Consider the following 19183-nt stretch of genomic DNA (forward strand, 5'->3'; position numbering starts at 1 on the left):
CTCATTTCACACACTGCAGTCAATACTAAAGCCCTGCTATCTGCTGTTCAAAAGCACACTCTTTCTGACCTGTGCTTCAAACAGTATTTGGAAAATGCTGTTTGAAAGTGTGAATTCAGAGAAGATTGCTGAAGGTTTATGCATTTAGACGACAGTGTGGCAACATTTGTTATAGAACATTTGCGGTAAAATAAAATATGTAAAGAAGTACCGTTCACCATGTAGGAGCTCACATTGTGTGTTTGTAGATCTGCTATTTGTGAAATCTTAACTTATGACATACTAACACAGGTGCAAAAGTTTGAAAGTGGTTAACATGCGTTGTGTTTTTCTCCAGGTCCCTCACAGAACTCCATGACACTGCAGCAGCCACCTGGGCCAGGATACACCATGACCCACCAGGCACCGTACAACCCAATGCAGGCTAAGGGTCCCATGCCCCCTGCCTCTGGACTCTATAACTCTGGACCCTACCAGCCTTTTCCACCAGCGAGCAACTACCAACCCATGCCCCCAGCCAGTTCCTACCACGCTGGGCCCCCCGTCAGTTCCTACCAGGCCGCTCCAGGTCAGCCCCTGTTAACCAGGCCTTTAATGGGAGGTCCACCGCCCCATACCCCTCCTCAGTCTGCCAGCCCCAGTCCGGGGCCGCGGATGCCCCCTTCGCAGGCCACCCCTCCGCCCCCTGCCCAGGCAACCCCTCCACCACCTGCCCAGGCCACCCCTCCGCCCCCTGCTGTGTCTGCTAATAGCTACTACCAAAACCCTCAACAGCAGCAGCCTCTGGCTCCTGCCTGGCCCTACGGCCCTGCCCCTCCAGCAATGGCGGCGCCCCCTTCCATGAGCGCACCAGCCCCTGTCCCCATGGGTAATCACGTGAATCTGGCGGCGAGCTCGGCAGCACCGCCGCCTCCACCATCGTCAGCAGGGTACATCTCAGCACCAGCAGCTCCTATACCACACAGCGCCACACTGCCCCCAGGGCCAGGCCTCCACGGATACACCCAGCCAGGTAGGACACAGGCCAAAGACACAACACAGCACAGCCAATGTGTCGCTGTTTTATTGATTTAATTGCAATAAGGTACGGTAATGCTTTATTATCCCTAAGAGGGGTAATTTGGTTTACAGCAGCAGTAAAAACACACAAAAAATCAATGGAACACCACTGTTCAATAATAGACAGATACATTAAGACAGATGTACAACTAACGCCTCGTCATTGACGGCATTGTCACCAGAACTATCGGAGAGCAGTAGGAAAGCAAGAAATCGCTGTTGAGATAAAAGACCCTGTGTTATCTGTTGTTGAAACCTAGGGTGGCAAAACCTCCAACCTAAGGGGAGCATAATAAACGTACTTGTGTAAAGGGTGATGGGAGTCCCATATGATTATCTGAGCTTTCTTTGTGACTCTGGTTTGGTACGCCTACACGCCAAAGATCGATAAGATTCTCAGAATTTCTCACCAGTGGCCAACTGGCCATACGGCACATCTTGACAATTCTACCCAATGTGGGTTTTTTCCCCCTCTGAGATTACCAAAACAAAAGATCATGGCAAATGTTAAAACTGACTCGGTGCATGAAGTATAAAAACACTTTCAGCAGAGAGACTCTTTAAATAATACAATAAATCAGTGTTGGCATCAAGTGCATTTCCAAGGACTATCTATCTAGTAAAGAAAACTGCACTTAGATAATCAATCATTTAATATTTACCAAGAAATGGCACATGGGAACAGATTAAAAGACTGTTCAGATGATATCTTCATTTTAAAATCAAGGAAATCTAAATGTAACGCCTGTCGAGTCCTTATAAACAGCATCTTTTTTTTTCTGTCTCCTTGGCCTGCATACTGCCAACGCTGATCATGCCATTTCCTTCCTTTTGCTTCCATGATGTGTTTTATTATTATCTCAGTCTGACGTTGGAGCTGGACATTGTCCCCTGTTTCCACATATTGACCAGGTTGGATGTCCCTCCCAGGCTTTCTAGTTGTACCCAACATTACATTACAACACTACAGGAACTTCACTGTGCTTTTCTGCTTTATGTACACTGTATGTCATCAGTGTTAATTTACAGACGCTACCAGCCTTTTTAACATGTGGGTCCTTTGGCACTATTACTTTTAGAGGATTTAATTCCTCGAAACACATTTTTGATATCTGTTATTGAGATATATCGACCTATTTGTGATTGTTATTGACGCCTGATGCCTCTCAAAACACTTCTTAAACACCTGGAAATCACACAAAATGTACAGCACTTCATCTGTTCTGATATAAGTGTTCTCAACTACATTTCATAGTTTAGGAAACTTTAGGTCATTGTGCCCTATGCTTATACCCCCCTCTCAGTCCCATGCGTATGTACACTCATAGCCACTTCAATTAGGTACACCAGTTCATTAATGCAAACAACCTACTCCTCCACACAGAAAGTGAGGTGGCTGCAACTCGGTATATAAAGTATCGTATGCGGCTAAGAGGTACAGTTTCAGTTCCACCATACATCACAATGAGCACCGAGCAGGTGACGTGATCTAAGTGACTTTGAACATGGTATGATTGTTAGTGCTAGACGGGGTGCTTCCAGCATCTCTGAAAGGGCTACCCTCCTGTACAGCACTTGTTCTTCAATGTGGGGTCCGGACACCGCCTGGTGTCCTTGAGAGGATTCCAGGGATTCCCCAGCTAAATGATTTATACTAGTTGTGAACCAAGTCTCAAGTCTGTGTAACTCATAGATTGTACAATTGGAACTAAGTGGAAAAGACCGAGGGTCCATTTAGTTCTGTAGGTACACTAAACTCTCAGAGTTAAATGAACACTGTCTTAACTTTTACAGTGTAGATGTGGGTCCCAGAGATTGAGGGAAGGGGGAAAATCGAATGGGGGTCCGTGGCGTATGCATATCGAACTTCCTTGAAATTAAAAAGGTTGATAATCAGTCCTGTACAGTGTGTAGAGTTTACTGAGACTGAATAAACCCAACACCCAGTCCCTCTTAAGTGAGAGAGGTGACTGGATGATGACACCTGCCTGATACTCAATAGGTGTGTACCTAATAAAGTGGCCTTATGGATTATGGTACAATGGACCTAAGTTACGAAATCTAGGTGACAACATCTGAATTGCATTTTGATGAAGTGTGATAAGTTTTGTGTAATTTCCTGTTGTCAGATGTGTTTTGAGTAGCAATAGTGAAAAATCACCCACATGTCAAAAAGGCGTGTATGCTTCTTTAATTCTGACAGTGTGCATTATTTGGTGGCAGTTATATAGGTTACAATGATGTCTGTTTTTTATGTGGTAGTAAAATATGTGAATACTTGTCTTGAGAGAGTACACCAGAGAGTGAAATGTGTCTAGTTTGTACTGTTTAATTGTATTGGACGTTTTGTCCAGCAGTATCTGTGTTCATTTGTGTAGGCTTTGATAGGATATCATGGCTAAACAAATACAGCATTGACACTAAATTACAGCGATAGCTCAGAAAAAGTCATCATTTGCATGATTTTGAGAGACGGGAAAGCAAGGGCAGAGAGGCGGAAAGACATGACACCCAGGTCTCCAGCTGGAATCGAACCGGGGGACATGTTCATGTGGTTGACACACTTATCTGGGGGTGACCCTGGTCAACGAAGTGTAGGGTATAAGTGGTTAAGCTTAATGTTGCTGAGCTGGTCAGCTCATATCTTAAAGGCAATTTTACCCTTGGGTCCAGTCAGTGTAGGTCACACTGAAATTACATTTTAACATTTTAGGCATACATTACAGCTGACAGTCTTAGGCTTAACAGTGTACCAGATGTAGAATAAGCTATAATACCTACATTGCCAACATTGCAGAAACTCGGCTGTAAGGCATACAACCCGCATCCTCTAAAGCCTTGAAACACACTAGAAGCATTTAATTCTGTGAAAAAAAAGCCTTGACATCACACATTTAATGATGTTTAAAGCTGTTGACAAGTACGCTCCATCATAGACGCACTCACAAACTCACAGACTACAGGATCATGTTCAGATTTATCCGGTAATAAAAAAAAAGACATGTTTCATGTAATAATCGTGACTGCACCGAGTGGTATGAGGGTTGATTGAGATCCCAAACCTCCACATACTACACGATAATGTCCTGGCTGCCATGGTGACTTGCCCTAATTTGTGCAGACCAGTGCAGATCTTGAATATCAGTTGTCCTGGCCAAATCGGGTTATGATCAGGGTTTTAAATCTTCATGTGTATTCTGCCCAGCATAAGGCTTCGTGGTCATTGCCTGCTGGAGGCTCATCAGTAAAATCAGTCTGGGTAGGCTTGGTGTTTCTAGAAAATGTTTCAAATTGCTTGACTGCTGACATAAGCTCAGTGACCTGAGCAGAGAGAGCCATTGGTTCTTCTGTCTTCCCTTTTTAACCCATTAAGACCTGGAACTGTGTCATTTTTAGATTTGAGCTAAAAAGCATTATTTTACACTTTGGGCTATTCAAAAATAGCAGATATACAAGCTCATAGCGCTACGAGCTTGTAGATCTGCTATTTTTGAAAAATCGTGAAAATGTGTGCAAATCTTTGAAAATATATATTTTTTAAAGCGAACATTTTTAACTCAAATCTTTGCTTCTGGGGGGTTCCTGGAACAAGATATTTTGATGTGGGTCCGCGGCCAAATACATATAATTTTGGGGGTCCTTGACATGGAAAAGATTGAGCACCACTGATATAGAAACGTACGTTTTTCAGAATACTTTTGAGATTTAGGAGACATGTAGAATCGGCTTCAGGTCTCAATGGGTTAAAATACAGGCGTTCAATCATTTGCTACCGTACTTCTATGTTTAGGCGCTGCACCACGCCAGATGAGGGCAGAATTCTTATAAAGAACAGTTACTTCCAACCTGTCCTGCTTGGTTGCAGTAAATCGTTGCTTCAATCCAAGGCAAACACTGTGAGCACTGAGCAGCTGCCAAGTCCATGGTCTCACCAGTCACCACACACTGCATAATGCACTCACCTTGACAGTAGCAAACATTGAGTCCAGTAAGCTTAGTTTGCATGCTATTGTGTCCATGGTATGGCTGTGCGATATGACTTTAAATCAATTATCACCATCATTTCAAACCTTTTGCCTCGATAAAGATTAATGAAAAATTGTGAAAATGGCAGATCTACAAGCTCACAACGTGTCGCGATGCGACGCGGTTGTAGATGGGATATTTTCACAATTTTTGTATGCCACAGTTGTACAATGAAGTATGATATTAAAATACAGGGTTAAGTGGTTAATCAAACTAATTGATTTAGTCAATTAGATTATTATTTAGTTTTTTTGATACTGTATAAGAAAGAAATGAAAAAAACTGCTTTTCTATTAATCAATAATAACGTACATTGGTTATTGTATTTTAAATATTACAATATTGTTTTGGTTAATTGCACAGTCCTAGTCCATAGGCGAATATAAAAAAGTGCATTCCATCCATAGCAGCATAACTTGCTGACACCCGATGACACTTGTTGCCGCAGGGTATAGTGACACATACTGTAAGTGGGCTGAACAGAGATGAGGGGTGATGGCAGGCTAGCAAGTGATCAAACAGCGAGACATGCATGGAGCTGGAGTTGAGAATACAGCAGCGCACTGAACTTGCTGAAGCAATGTGCAATGAGGTTATGCTAACTATGAGAAGGCTTCATGAGAAATACTCTGAACATAGACACGGTCATGCAGCCTTTACCTATCCGACTGTCCTGTGCCTAGTTTTTAGCTTTGATTGCACAAAATGTCATTGTAATGTTTTGTTTGGTCATTTCCTAGGCACCATTCCCCCACCAATGAATCCCATGGCCCCTCACACATACCAGCCAGGCAGGCCTTCCTACGGACCCCCACCCACTGGGCCCCCACCAACCATGAAACCCACCCCACCTCCTACTGGACCCCCAATGGGCAATGCCACACCTCCACCCCACAAGGTCGATGGTAAGTCTCTGAAAATGTGCCTTTTTTGCATCCATTTTCTTGCCGTGGCTTTGGTGTTATGATTTGGAATGACGGAGGTACAACATTGCATTGTGTGTGGATTTGTGCTGATGCTGATTTGTGCAGTGATACGGTTAAAGACGACGCCAAAGGAATACTAACAATTGGGATCCTACCGATGTTGTGTCAGTTTGGAGTCAGGTGGACAGTATGTCTGATCGTCTGACTTGTCCCCTCCCCTCCCATCTCTCCATGCTAGCTCAGTACGGGGGTGCTGCTAACAGCATTCAGTCCCCTGCTGAGCCCGAAACCCAGGAAGGGGATATTGAATGTCCAGGTGTGATCACGTCTATTACTAGTAGCTACGTGTTGTGGTAGACGTTCTAGTTGGTGTTGTCCTTCTTGTTTTGTGCTGTTTTTCCTTGTTATACAGTATGTAAGGATGCACCGGCACCCATTGTTACGTTTTTTTTAAAGTGATTCGGCCCTTGTGAATTTCTGATATATTGCATTTTTCTCAACTAATCCAACAAAAATGACAAACTGTCCTGTTTTACCAAGGTATTGCCTCGTTAGTGCTGGTGCATCCCTAATACTTCTGTTGGTTGTGGCTAATCATTATTTGTTTAGTTTCAACACGTCATTTTATGCCGTATACTTTTATAGCAGTTATCGAACTTGATAGATTAGATGCTGCCTAGATAAGCTGTTTCACCATACATGCAAGTTCCATCGTCTGTCATCGTTGCTTTTTGTCCGTCTCCATCTTTTCCTGTCGTTTTTGTTAGTGTGTTTTTGATAGTGCATTTAATAGTAGCTCTCCATTATCATCTAGCTCATTTCTTTACAGCCGAGTTTGTGTATATCTAGTAGTAGCTTATGTATAATAAGCTACCAGTTCTCAGAAATGTTACACACATCCATTTTCATTTCTCTTTGATCTTGTGTACAAGAAGCTGCCGGAGGCAGTGTAACAGGTTGTGTCACTGACATTATTCACACTTACCAACTCTGGTGTTTGCACTCAAACAGGACTTGTGGCTGGCAATGGACCACAACCCCCAAACAGCTTCAATCACATGGACAACAAATTGGGTAGGTTTTTTTTTGTTTGCTAACCACTTTAGCCCTATATTCAAAAATGTGCACAAATGGCCAATGTTTTTGACATTTATTATTTTTTTTTTTAATTGAAAATATTTTCGCCTATGATGACATGCCCAAAATAGGGATGCCAGGTTAATAGTGGTTAATTTGACTGCTTTTATGTATTATCCTAATATGCAACCGAAATGTTTTCTACAAAAACCCCAAACAAACTGTCAGCCTGAACAAATTGTGTCTCTACGTTCCTCTGTTCTCCAGCCGGCCCACCCCAGCCGGGACCCCCCGGTCGACACCTGGGCCACTACCCGTCCCTTCCTCCCGGGTACCAGAACACCTCAGCGCCCCCCAACGCTTCCCCCATGCCACCTGCAGCACAGCCTTTCACACAGCCTCAGCCCTACCAACAGGTGAGACAGATGACAGGAATAGTTTGATTGAAGCACTACAGTGTTTTCTTTGCGCTCTACGTGGCTGTTTACCCTGTCGTTTGTTGACTAGTGTTCATTCCATTTACTCTGATTTGTCGCTCTGGATAAGAGTCTACTGTGTACTAAAGGCCTAAATTGTCATTGCATTGCATTACATTTTGCATACACAGCCCCCCCCCCTTTACTTCTAGTACGCTTTTGCATTTTCTTTAACCATTTGCATAATAGTAAGCAAAAAAAGGCTGTTTAGGTGCCTGATTAGAATTACAATGACACTGTATAGTTTTAATGATGTAAGAATGTAATATATTAAGTCTTTCTGTAATATTTCTTGACTACTTATACAGGCAGGTGAACGGTTTCTATGTTATGTCATTGCAGCCCAGCCTTCTTGGCCAACTGGGAGCTGCCGTAGACGCAGTGTGTTGTATGTATTCATTCTCATGTTGTGTGGTCGTCTCTCCTTTTAGCCACCTGGCGGCCCTGGGCCAGCTCAGCTGAGCCCGTCCCTGGCTGGGCTGAGCCTCCAGTCCAGCACCCCAGAGTCCCTGAGAGTAGTCAACCTGCTCCAGGAGAGGAACCTGCTCCCCCCGGGCCCTGTCCCTGCCCCTACGCCCTGCCTACCCCAAGACCTGCAGAAGATCAACTGCAACCCCGAGTACGTTTAAACCCATTTCGACCTGAGGCCGACCCTACAAATTCCTTCTAAATCAGTAGTTCTCAATTTTTTGCGTGCCATGTATTCCCAAATCGAATACAGGATGCTTGGGTTCTTAACAAGGCATTCTTTTCTGTTTTTTTTATTGACAAAGCATAAACATTTATTTATGCTGCAAACATCATGATTTTACTTGCATCCATTGTGTGATGCCAAAATTCCCAAAAAGCCAAAAATGATTAGATTGTAGATCTGTCACTTTGTCGCAAGCCATGTGTTCCTGTTTTGGGACATTATAGACAAACATTTTTCAAAAATGTGTGTTAAAAAGCCTAATGACATGCCCAAAATAGGGACGCCAGATTGAAAATGCTTACGGTTTGACTCGCAGAGACAATAGTACAGGACTTTGCCTCGTCAGATTGATTGATTGAATACTTTTATTAGTCAGAAATGACACTTAGGCTAAAAGGATTACACAAAAAAGTGCTGGGGACATGTTTCCATTGTGGTCCTATGTATTGAATTAATTTATTAACTCATTATTAATACATGTCATCAACAAATACAAATAACTATATGTACAAGGGAGAAAAGTGAAAAACAGCTGCAGTGAATGGCACCTCCTTTCGATGGGAAATAAAATCTACCTCCCCTTGTGGTCTCCTGATAGATCTTTTTTCAGGACAGTTTAGAAAGAAACCAGTGTTTCATAATTATCCTTTAAACCATTAAGACTTGGAACGCATCTGTGTCACTTTAGATTTCTTTGGCTATTTTTGAAAAATCTTGAACATTTTTTTTTTAGATTTCTTTCAAAAAACTGTTAGGATTTAGATTTTTTTAAAGAATTGCCTCAGGTCTTAATGGGTTATTAATGGATGGTGTCGGGGCATTCCACATTGTGGTAGAATGGGAATTTTCCCATGTTTGTTCTAAATTTGAGGGGGTACCAGGTCGTGGACTGGTTACTCCCTCTGGTGTTGTGGGTGTCAAAGATGGAGACAGATTGACAGCTGGCAAGGTTTCATGCACCACACTGACACACTCTGCTCTGTCTCTCTCCAGGGTGTGTCGCTGCACGCTGACCAGCATACCTCAGACTCAGTCTCTGCTCAACAAAGCCAAGCTGCCCCTGGGCCTGCTGCTACACCCTTTCAAAGACCTCTCGGTAGGTAACGCCACCACGCAGACACTGTATTGCTGCTACACCCTCCTTTCAAAGACCTCTCTGTAACACCACCACCACGCACACACTGTACTGTACAGCAGTGGTTCTCAAACCTTTTCATGTCAAGGACCACCAAATGTATATGTATTTTGCTGTGGACCCCCCCCCCCCCATCTGAAAAGGTTTTGTGCCAGGGATCCCCAGAAGAGAAGATTTATGAAGAAAAAAATATAAAAATTATTCAAAGGTTTCCAAACATCTTTGATATATTTCACAATTTTTCTAAAATAGCAGATGTACAAGCTCCCAGCATTGTTCAAAGTGCCACGCTGTGAGCTTGTATATCTGCCATCTATATTAACACATTTAGCTGGGGAACCCCTGTATCCCCTCCAAGGACCCCACTTTGAGAACCACTGCTGTAAAGACCTATGCACGCTAGCATAGTGGATACAGCTATAGGCCTACTACAGTGGTCTTCAAACTGTTTGTGTTCAAGGCACACCAAAGAGCAAGTCAAAATCCCAAGGCACGCCTGTATTCATATCTGTACAAAATGGCCACTATAACTCACAAAAAAATGTTGATCTACAAGCTACATGTGTCACAGTGTGAAGTCCTGTAATCTTGTAGATTTTTGAGAATTTGTGAAAACAATTTAAATGAATAAAGTGTACCTCGGCACATGGTCTGAGAACCACTGCAGTACACCCTTTAGGCTAAGCTTACATTTAGTCTCTTTGCTAAACATAATACAGTACTTGACTAAGGATGTGCCTCAAGGAAAATTCCACTGTCAGAATGATGACTTACTCATTCCTGTGTTATTCAAGGATAGAGACAATGCAGTAACCAATTTCTGATGATTTCATCGAAATTAAGTTTGCCTTCTGAGATTTATACCAAAATGTTTTGTTTTTTTGTCCGGGCAGCAACTTCCTGTGGTGACGTCCAGCACAATAGTCAGGTGTCGTTCCTGCAGAACCTACATCAACCCTTTTGTCACCTTCCTAGACCAAAGGAGGTGGAAATGTAACCTTTGCTTCCGGGTCAACGATGGTAATATCAAATGAGTGTTGTGGTGTTTCTAATGCATTTTTACTAAACAGGTTAATCACGGTTGCCAAGAATTCAATTTCTAAAGAAAAGAGAGTATTTGCATGTCTCAAATACTTACTTATTCTAAAAGAAATTGTGCTAGTTTGAGTTTTATTTTTATGCCTTTTCCACATATTGTATTATGGATGAAAATGGCTTTAGCTGATAAAAGAAATCATATTAAGTTCTACAAGCTGGTTGGTTAGGCTAATAGTATTATCTCAAGAATGGCTGTTGGCTCACACAATTTTACCATTGTACTGTGTACCCATGCATGATGCAGCATTCAACCTATGTACCATTTTACGACTGGGGTACTGACCTCACGCAATTTGTATGTCTGTCTGTCTGCAGTACCTGAGGAGTTCATGTACAACCCAGTTAGTAGGCAATATGGAGAACCACACAAAAGACCTGAGGTCCTGAACGCCACCATCGAGTTCATCGCTCCCTCAGAATATATGGTATGGTTTTGCTTGCCTGTTCTTGTTGCATACAGAGTTATCGACAGAAACTGAACTAGGCTTGAATGTTGATTTATTCATCAGTGTTGGAGAACCAACCTGTTTTGTTGCTATGATTTTTGAGATATTGCATCATATTGTTTATGATGCAATTACATGATTTGTTTATATATCATGGTTTACCGAGTGTGTGTGTGTGTGTGTGTGGTATGTGGCATAGTGCATGATTGTGTTTTTTTTTAAACACACACACAAACCACCTCTGTAAGTCATAAATGTTTTTTTGCATGCATCAATACTGTCAAAACCACACAGGAAGTTCTCTCGTGTGTTTTTGACTTAACTCTATGAACATCTGTTCCACAGCTGCGACCGCCACAGCCTGCTGTTTACCTGTTTGTTCTCGACGTATCCCATAATGCAGTGGAGACGGGCTACCTGAACGTGGTCTGCCAGTCATTGCTGGACAACTTAAACTCGTATGTCCATCCTTCGTCTGCATCTCACTTTGTTATACATGTGTATGTGATGAGAGTGAGACAGCTGCCAGTGCAGAAGACCTAGTTTTACCATATTTCATTTCCTCTATCTTGTGTTAATAAACTAGGGTTTACACTTATGTAGAATCCTGGCTTTTATCACAATGTCACTTCATTATGCATATACAGATATGCCACTGTGTATAGGCCTGCATGCATTTATTGAAACTGATTGAAACGGTCTGTGTGCAACAACAAATGGTCACTGCTGCCAGAAGAAATGTCAGTTACAAAAGAAAATGGCATCCCTTATTTTCAATAGTCTACACTAGGACAAGAACATGGATGGACATACAAGCAAAAGCAAGTTACCCCAAACCATCTCTGTTAATAGGCTATTGTAGAGGAAACACCGCTCCGTCTGTGGCAGTAATGTTCTCATCATTCTAGTTTTGCTTGCAATGGAGTACTCCCTGTCTCTGAGATATGTAGCTTCATGTCAAAACATATTTACAAGCTGTTAAAATAGGCTTTTCAGCATCAGTGCAGAAGTGGTAGTCTGGATGATATACTGCTGTGTGGGACAGAGAGTTCTTTGATACAACAGAAAGTGGGTCAGCCTGGTTGTCTGTGAGCTTATTTTCGTGTGTGTGTGTGTGTGTGTGTGTGTGTGTGTGTGTGTGTGTGTGTGTGTGCGTGCACGTGTCCACACTGTCTTGAAAGAACTAAATATCCCCAAAAGAATGGAACGAACAGGGAGATCCTGGTGGACTTTGCCGCTCAATTTTCAGCAAAGCGTTACGTTAGGGGTTAGGTTAAAAGAGTAGTTCACACAAAAAATGAGTTATTTTCTACACCTCATGAAGCCTTGAATTCATGGTGATTATTTTAGTTTTTGTCACATTCTTAAGCCAATAATTTGATGACTGGCAGAGTCTCTGGGGAGTCTATAGAGTCTCCTATTGACCGATGACCCGGTCATCAAATTATTGGCTTAGTAATGAAAAAAGAAAAAAAGTCATGAATTCCAGGCTTCATGTGGTGTGTAATTGATAGGAAATAAGGCAGAATTTCTTGTTGTCTGTCCTGACAGTTGTGGTAATACAAAACGTATTTGTTAGTGCACAGTGCACACACCTCTTTTATCTGTCTCGCTCTTCTCGTCTGCTCTAGGCTCCCTGGAGACTCGCGGACAAAGGTAGGCTTCATCACGTTTGACAGCACCATCCACTTCTACAACCTCCAGGAGGGCCTGTCTCAACCACAGATGCTCATCGTGTCTGACATTGAAGGTGAGAGGCAGGTCGATGGCGAGCACGTTGTCCTCATCATTAGGATTGTGTACTGAACTCTGTGCTTTTAAGGGTACCGCCCAAATTACCTTATACCCGCTAGGGCTGTCACAATTACAAATTTAAGTTGATGATTAATTGTCACTCAAATAATTGCGATTAACGATTTAATTGTGTGTTTGGCATTGAACATTGGAACATTATGAATACTTTTTAACTTCTGTTTGCCTTTTAGGCTTCGTAATAAAAAATTGCACATGGCAGATATGACAAATAACTTAAATTTACAAGAAATTATTGACATATTTAATAATTTTATACATGTGAAAATAGCAGAAAATAATTGCGATTAGACAATTATGTAATAATTGTGACATGCCTAGTACCTACAGTACCTATTCACGTTAGATCCATTTTGGTACCTTAAGAGCAGGTAAAAACAACAACTGAATGGCTTGCAGTGATGTTCATCACTCAACTTACACCAAAATCAAAAGTGTGCCCCGAAAAGAACAGACAGACAGACTACTCGGCACTGTACACCCCCGGGTGTACGATCGATTGACCAAGTTTGAGGTAAATCGGTCGTACAAGTTATGCCTGGGACGGTCATATAGAGTACATAAACAAACACACACACACTCACACACACACACACACACACACACACACATTTTGTGAATTTATAGTAGGATTCCCGAGCGACAATAATAATTTTCAACAAAAATGTTCTAAATAAATAAATAACAATGTGGGAAAGTGAACGTTACCCGACATCAAAGCTGTTCCACTCGAGCCGCATGCTGATGTGCACTTCAAACATCTGGATACATCAGACATTCAGAAAGTGGCCTACTTTCAGGCTTTCAATTAAAAGTTTCACAAATGTGAAATATCTCAAACACTGTGGTCAAACTGAATTAATTGATATTGAGTACTAGTAGTGCCAGCTTCCACAACTACTATCTTTCTGTCTGTAGCATAGTGGTTGTCAAACTTTTTAATTCCATGGACCCCCCATAACCCTGAGTGTGTACAAATGGAACCAAGAGGACCTGTGAGGATCCATTTGGTTCTATTTGTATATTCTCTGAGTTAAAGATCTGTAAGGGTTCATTCAGTTCCAAACTGTCAATAATTGAGCTGGGGACCCCCTGAAACAGCCACAATGACACCTGGGGGGTCCCGAGACCCCACTTTGAGAGCCAGTGCTCTGGCACATGTGACTTCATGTCAGCTTCATTGTTTAAATTAAAAGTGGATGTATTTGTTTTGCTTAATCTCCCATAAATATGGATCTATTTGTTTTGCTTAATCTCCCATAATAAATGCTCCATTTGTTTTGATTAATCTCCAATAAATATGGATGTATTCAAGAGGTTCTATATGCTGTAGTGTGAACAGATATAGCCTGACTGGTCTTTTCTTCTTCCTCCACAGAAATATTTTTACCTACACCAGACAGCCTTCTAGTCAACCTCAATGAATGCAAAGAGGTGAGGAACCCGTCCTTAAAGGACTAAGTATGACTATATTGTTTACCACTGTCTGCATTGTAGTTGGTGTAGTGTAGTGTTGTGCCATCCTCTTGAGTTAGAATGATTTTCTTTTAAAACAATATAGTTATAGTGCTTGGTGTGGATGTCCCTTAAATTAAGCTATACTGTAATTATCCTGTGCATGAGGGTGATCATCAGCCACCTTATTACTTATGACTTTGTTATAGCCGATCTACAAGCTCACAACGTGACGCAATGCCTTTTTTATGTTTTGTACATTTTAGATTTCTTTTATTTATTTATTCTAGCCTATAATGACATGCCCAAAACAAGGATTCCAGGTTCAAAGTGGTTAAAATAGATGAATCTGGGATGTGGTGCATGGCTCTGTGTACAGTATATTTGAGACTGATTTGATTATTGAACCATGGTAACATGAGTTGCCATTTTCCAGTGAATGCTGGACAATGGCCTTCTGGTGGTCTTTACAAATTGAATTTAGTATTACACATATGTTATATGTCCAGCCCAAGCCTTATAGATGGACCATATAATATAATATAATAAGGTTTATGTTGTTGTTCATAGAAAATGTTGATTGTAGGGTGTGTGGTTTGGTCATACTCGGGCTAAAATGTAGGGGCACTTTTGTGGGGGGGTGGGGGAGTGCAGCTGCAAATATAAATGAGTCCAGCGATGCAACATAAACTAGTACATGTACAATTGTTTTACTCCACTGCCTTTGATTTCAGGAGCACTTTAAGATGTTGGGGGCCATTGTTAATCATGTCCCCCTGTACATTTCTAAGATACACTGCACAGTAATGTCCTCAGTGTTCATTTATCTCCGAGAGAAATTAAACCAAATGGACCAGAGAGAGTGAGAGGAGCTGACAGGAGGATCATTGATGGACGTTCCCACTTTGTGTTTCTCCAGCTCGTGCAGGACCTACTGAAGAGCCTGCCCCAAATATTTGAGAAAACCATGGAGACCCAGTCGGCACTGGGTCCGGCCCTGCAGGCAGCCTTCAAGTTGGTGTCGCCCACAGGAGGTCGCATGTCCATCTTTCAGACGCAGCTGCCCAACCTCGGGGTGGGGGCCCTCAAGTCCAGGGAAGATCCTAACCTGCGGGCATCTGCCAAGGTAAGGGGCCCTGGGTAGGATAGGATAGTTACTTTTCTCATTGATGGCTGCCATAGATTAATCTCAATTTCAAGTATAACCCATTTAGACCTGGAACTGTGTCATTTTTAGATTTGAGCTAAAAAGCATTATTTTACACTTTGGCTATTTTTGAAAAATCGTGAAAATGTGTGCAAATCCCTGGAACAAAATATTTTGATGGGGTCCGCGGCCAAATACATATCATTTTGGGGGTCCTTGACATGAAAAAGATTGAGCACCACTGATATAGAAACTTACGTTTTTGTAGAATCGGCTTCAGGTCTTAAAGGGTTAAAGAAAATGAACAACAAGGCTGAGGTTTTTCAGCAGGTTTTCTTTTGCTTGACTGTTGATTTTGAAAAATAATAAAGTGGAAGTTGGAACAGCAAAAAATATGCCATGACTCATAATGGCCGTTAATCCTCATGATTGCCACATGCACACTTTGGTAAGTGACAGGGACAGGACTTGGAATTCAGTCAGTGATTAGATAAATATTCCTGTCTCCACAAGAGAGATTGCTTGTCAGTGTGTTATACTTGGTAATACATGTTGCTCTCTTGTTGTAGACAATAACTGCAGCTAGTTGCTCATTTCCTCTTGTATTCTCATTACGCTCTCATTAAGTTCATTGTTATCCACTTCCTCTTAGCTTATTAGCGATCCATCTTCATTATGCCTCATTTGGCTTGTTCCGATTCATTTCTTGAGTGCGTGTGTGTGTGTGTGTGTGTGTGTGTGTGTGTGTGTGTGTGTGTGTGTGTGTGTGTGTGTGTGTGTGTGTGTGTGTGTGTGTGTGTGTGTGTGTGTGTGTGTGTGTGTGTGTGTGTGTGTGTGTGTGTGTGTGTGTGTGTGTGTGTGTGTGTGTGTGTGTGTGTGTGTGTGTGAGAGAGAGAGTGTGAGTTTTAGTCATATTTAATTAAGGTGGTGGCTTTCTAAATGTTAGATGCTCCACTCTGGAGCACTAGCTAGTAGGCAGGCTACTTAATTAATTGTTCATTAGAAGCCTCAGATAACTCTTTGAGGTCGTGGTACATTACTGGCTTAAGTTTAAACAGTTTGACAACATATACAAGGCCTGATACTCCGAAATCCCAAATGTTGTAACATTTATCAGAAGTCTTGAATGATTCTGTATCCTGGCTTTGACTTCATTTGGAAAGTTATGAAAAAAAGAATGAATGTGTTAGAGGCTGTGTATTATTTAGTCAGACTATAAATTGTGTAAATGAAAGAAGGCTCTGTGGGGTGTACTTTTAAATTCTGCTTTATCTGTGTGTGGCATCGGTCATTAAAGTGCATTGTGAGTGCTCACGGCTACTTGTAATGGGCCTCTGTGACTTGACCTCCTTTCCCTGTCTATTGTAGTAGTGTTGACCTCGTTTCCCTGTCTGTTGTGTTTTGTTTTTTCAAAGGACATCCAACACTTGTCCCCGGCCACAGACTTCTATAAGAAACTGGCCCTGGACTGCTCTGGCCAGCAGGTGGCTGTGGACCTATTCCTGCTCAGCGCGCAGTACTGTGATCTGGCATCACTAGGTGAGTCCTCACATGGATGGGGATGCAGAACTTCCCAAATTGAGTACCAAAGTCTTGCCGTCACTCCCACTACCCTTGGGTCACGGCGTAATTTTTTGTATTGGACTTCCCATAGGCAAATCTTAGATCGCGTCATATAAGAACTGTGTTCCAAAAATAAACAAACCACGCTGGCAATTTTCTCAGGTATTACATTTGATAACTGTGTTTGTATTCACTGTCAGTTGATGCTTAATATCCATATGAGGAAAATCGCTGGGTTGTTTTGTTTATTTCTGGAACACAGTTCTTAAATGACGCAATCTAAGATTTACCAATGGGATTTCCAATACAAAAAATAACGCTGTGACCCAGGCGGATAGCGCCCTCTAGCGGCAGTGATGTCCGACTTCGGTGCTCTATATCTGCTCTTGAGGCTGATGAATACTTTCATTCTGATATTTATAGATAAGATATGAGCAGGTGTGTGGATTAGCTTTAAAAAAAAATCTGATTTCTATTTTAAGATGGCATTCAGTCAACAAAAACGAGGAAAGAAAATCGTTCTCAGTCTTTATATAGCATATAGCATATTCCATTGAACAGGCCCTGAGCAAGCCCTGCCACCATGTCAGTCTTATGACAAACCATTACATGGGCGTTGTCACTTTATGTACATATGAATACACTTTGATACAACTTTGATAATATTGTGCAAAAAATGATTACACCTTGTGTGACAATAAACTTAAAGTTGAGTTGAAGGAGAGGGGGGTTATGGGAGAAGTGTGAATGGGGGGGGTTATAGGGTGTACGGTGTACATCTATTTTTATCATTTGGAGAGAAACATAAGAAGGTGTCTTAACTCCTGTGTCGTCTGTTCTCCCTCTCATCCGTCAGGTTGTATATCCAGATACTCTGCAGGAAGCGTGTATTACTACCCCTCCTACCACCACCAGCACACCCCCGCCCAGGTGGAGCGCTTCCAGAAGGATCTGAAGAGATACCTGACCAGGAAGATCGGCTTCGAGGCCGTCATGAGGATACGATGCACCAAAGGTCAGCCGTGTGCCAAAGGTTAACTGAGTCTGTCCTTTTGTGTAGACCAAACGGGAAATCTCTGACATCCTCTTTCTCTGTGCAGGCCTGTCCATCCACACGTTCCACGGGAACTTCTTTGTGCGCTCCACGGACCTGCTGTCTCTGCCCAACGTGAATCCAGACGCAGGCTTCGCCGTTCAGATGTCCATCGAGGAGAACCTGATAGACATGCAGGTGGTCTCCTTCCAAGCAGCGCTGCTCTACACCTCCAGCAAAGGTACACGCACACACACTCACTCGTGTACATGCACACAAATATACATTATTATTTGTGTACACATACATAGATATAGCTAACCTATCAACACCAATTTGAATTTAGAATGATTGTTTATCTGGAAGTTGTAGCTGTGCCTTTTCTGTGTAACAATGGAATAAATTACATGTTCAATTTTTTGCATACCTTTCTCTTATTTGAACTTGGTCAGCTTGTCGTGTCCATTCAATGCTTTAGACATGTACTACCAGCACAAGGACTAGCTACACGAGAACTTGTGTATTGTCTTATACATTGGGATCATAGAAATGTAAGGAAATCAGAATAATTGTGATGAAGCTAGATTCAAAGTTAGCCTTTGTCTATTGATTCTGTTCTATTCTGCATAGAGATCTTTTTTTCAAGCCAGGTGTGAAAAGCCTGAGTACATTCTCTTCATCAATTAATGCATCCTAACTTGGCTGTTTCCACATCCCCAAGGAGAGAGAAGGATCCGCGTTCACACCATGTGTCTGCCTGTGGTCAACTCCCTGTCGGACATCTTCGCTGGAGCTGATGTGCAAGCCATCACTGGACTGCTTTCGAGCATGGGTATGTACCACACTTTATGCACTGCAAATAGAGTTTCTTCCAAGAGACAGTGCCTGATAGTATATCGATATAATAACTCTGATAATGTCAGCGGCCTTGGATGGTCGAGTCCAGACCAACCAAATGGACAAATTGGCCCCCGATAGCAACTTTCTATCAGGCCTCTTCTGTCTTGTCTTGATAACATTAACCCCACCAAAACCATGCATAACTAATAGGAATAGTGTCTTAACGTTAACTTAATTCTGTTAGATTATCTTTGTATCAAATATCTGCCTTACTGGTGGTCACAAAATCTATTATATTAACTTCAAAGGTGGCTTTGTAGTCTACAAATAAACCCCAGGTAAGTTTGCAGGTGGCGTCATTCGTATACAGTCACAGTGCTGTACTGTCTTAAAGGC

General features: G+C 42.1%; 1 protein-coding gene across 1 annotated transcript in view; it reads left to right on the forward strand.

Annotated features, from left to right (window-relative positions):
• Positions 1-19183, forward strand: part of sec24a (SEC24 homolog A, COPII coat complex component) — a 30331-nt gene that overhangs the window by 3822 nt on the left and 7326 nt on the right. Inside the window, exons 2-17 of the mRNA XM_084074876.1 lie at positions 338-1012; positions 5826-5990; positions 7023-7085; positions 7356-7504; positions 7996-8183; positions 9252-9354; positions 10287-10413; positions 10807-10916; positions 11283-11395; positions 12569-12687; positions 14128-14183; positions 15124-15330; positions 16767-16890; positions 17771-17929; positions 18015-18188; positions 18669-18779. Coding sequence (XP_083931002.1) covers positions 338-1012; positions 5826-5990; positions 7023-7085; positions 7356-7504; positions 7996-8183; positions 9252-9354; positions 10287-10413; positions 10807-10916; positions 11283-11395; positions 12569-12687; positions 14128-14183; positions 15124-15330; positions 16767-16890; positions 17771-17929; positions 18015-18188; positions 18669-18779 — 2643 coding nt within the window. The remainder of the gene's footprint in view (positions 1-337; positions 1013-5825; positions 5991-7022; positions 7086-7355; positions 7505-7995; positions 8184-9251; positions 9355-10286; positions 10414-10806; positions 10917-11282; positions 11396-12568; positions 12688-14127; positions 14184-15123; positions 15331-16766; positions 16891-17770; positions 17930-18014; positions 18189-18668; positions 18780-19183) is intronic.

Source organism: Gymnoscopelus microlampas (genome assembly GCF_963454915.1).
Source record: "Gymnoscopelus microlampas genome assembly, chromosome: 12".
NCBI lineage: Eukaryota > Metazoa > Chordata > Actinopteri > Myctophiformes > Myctophidae > Gymnoscopelus > Gymnoscopelus microlampas.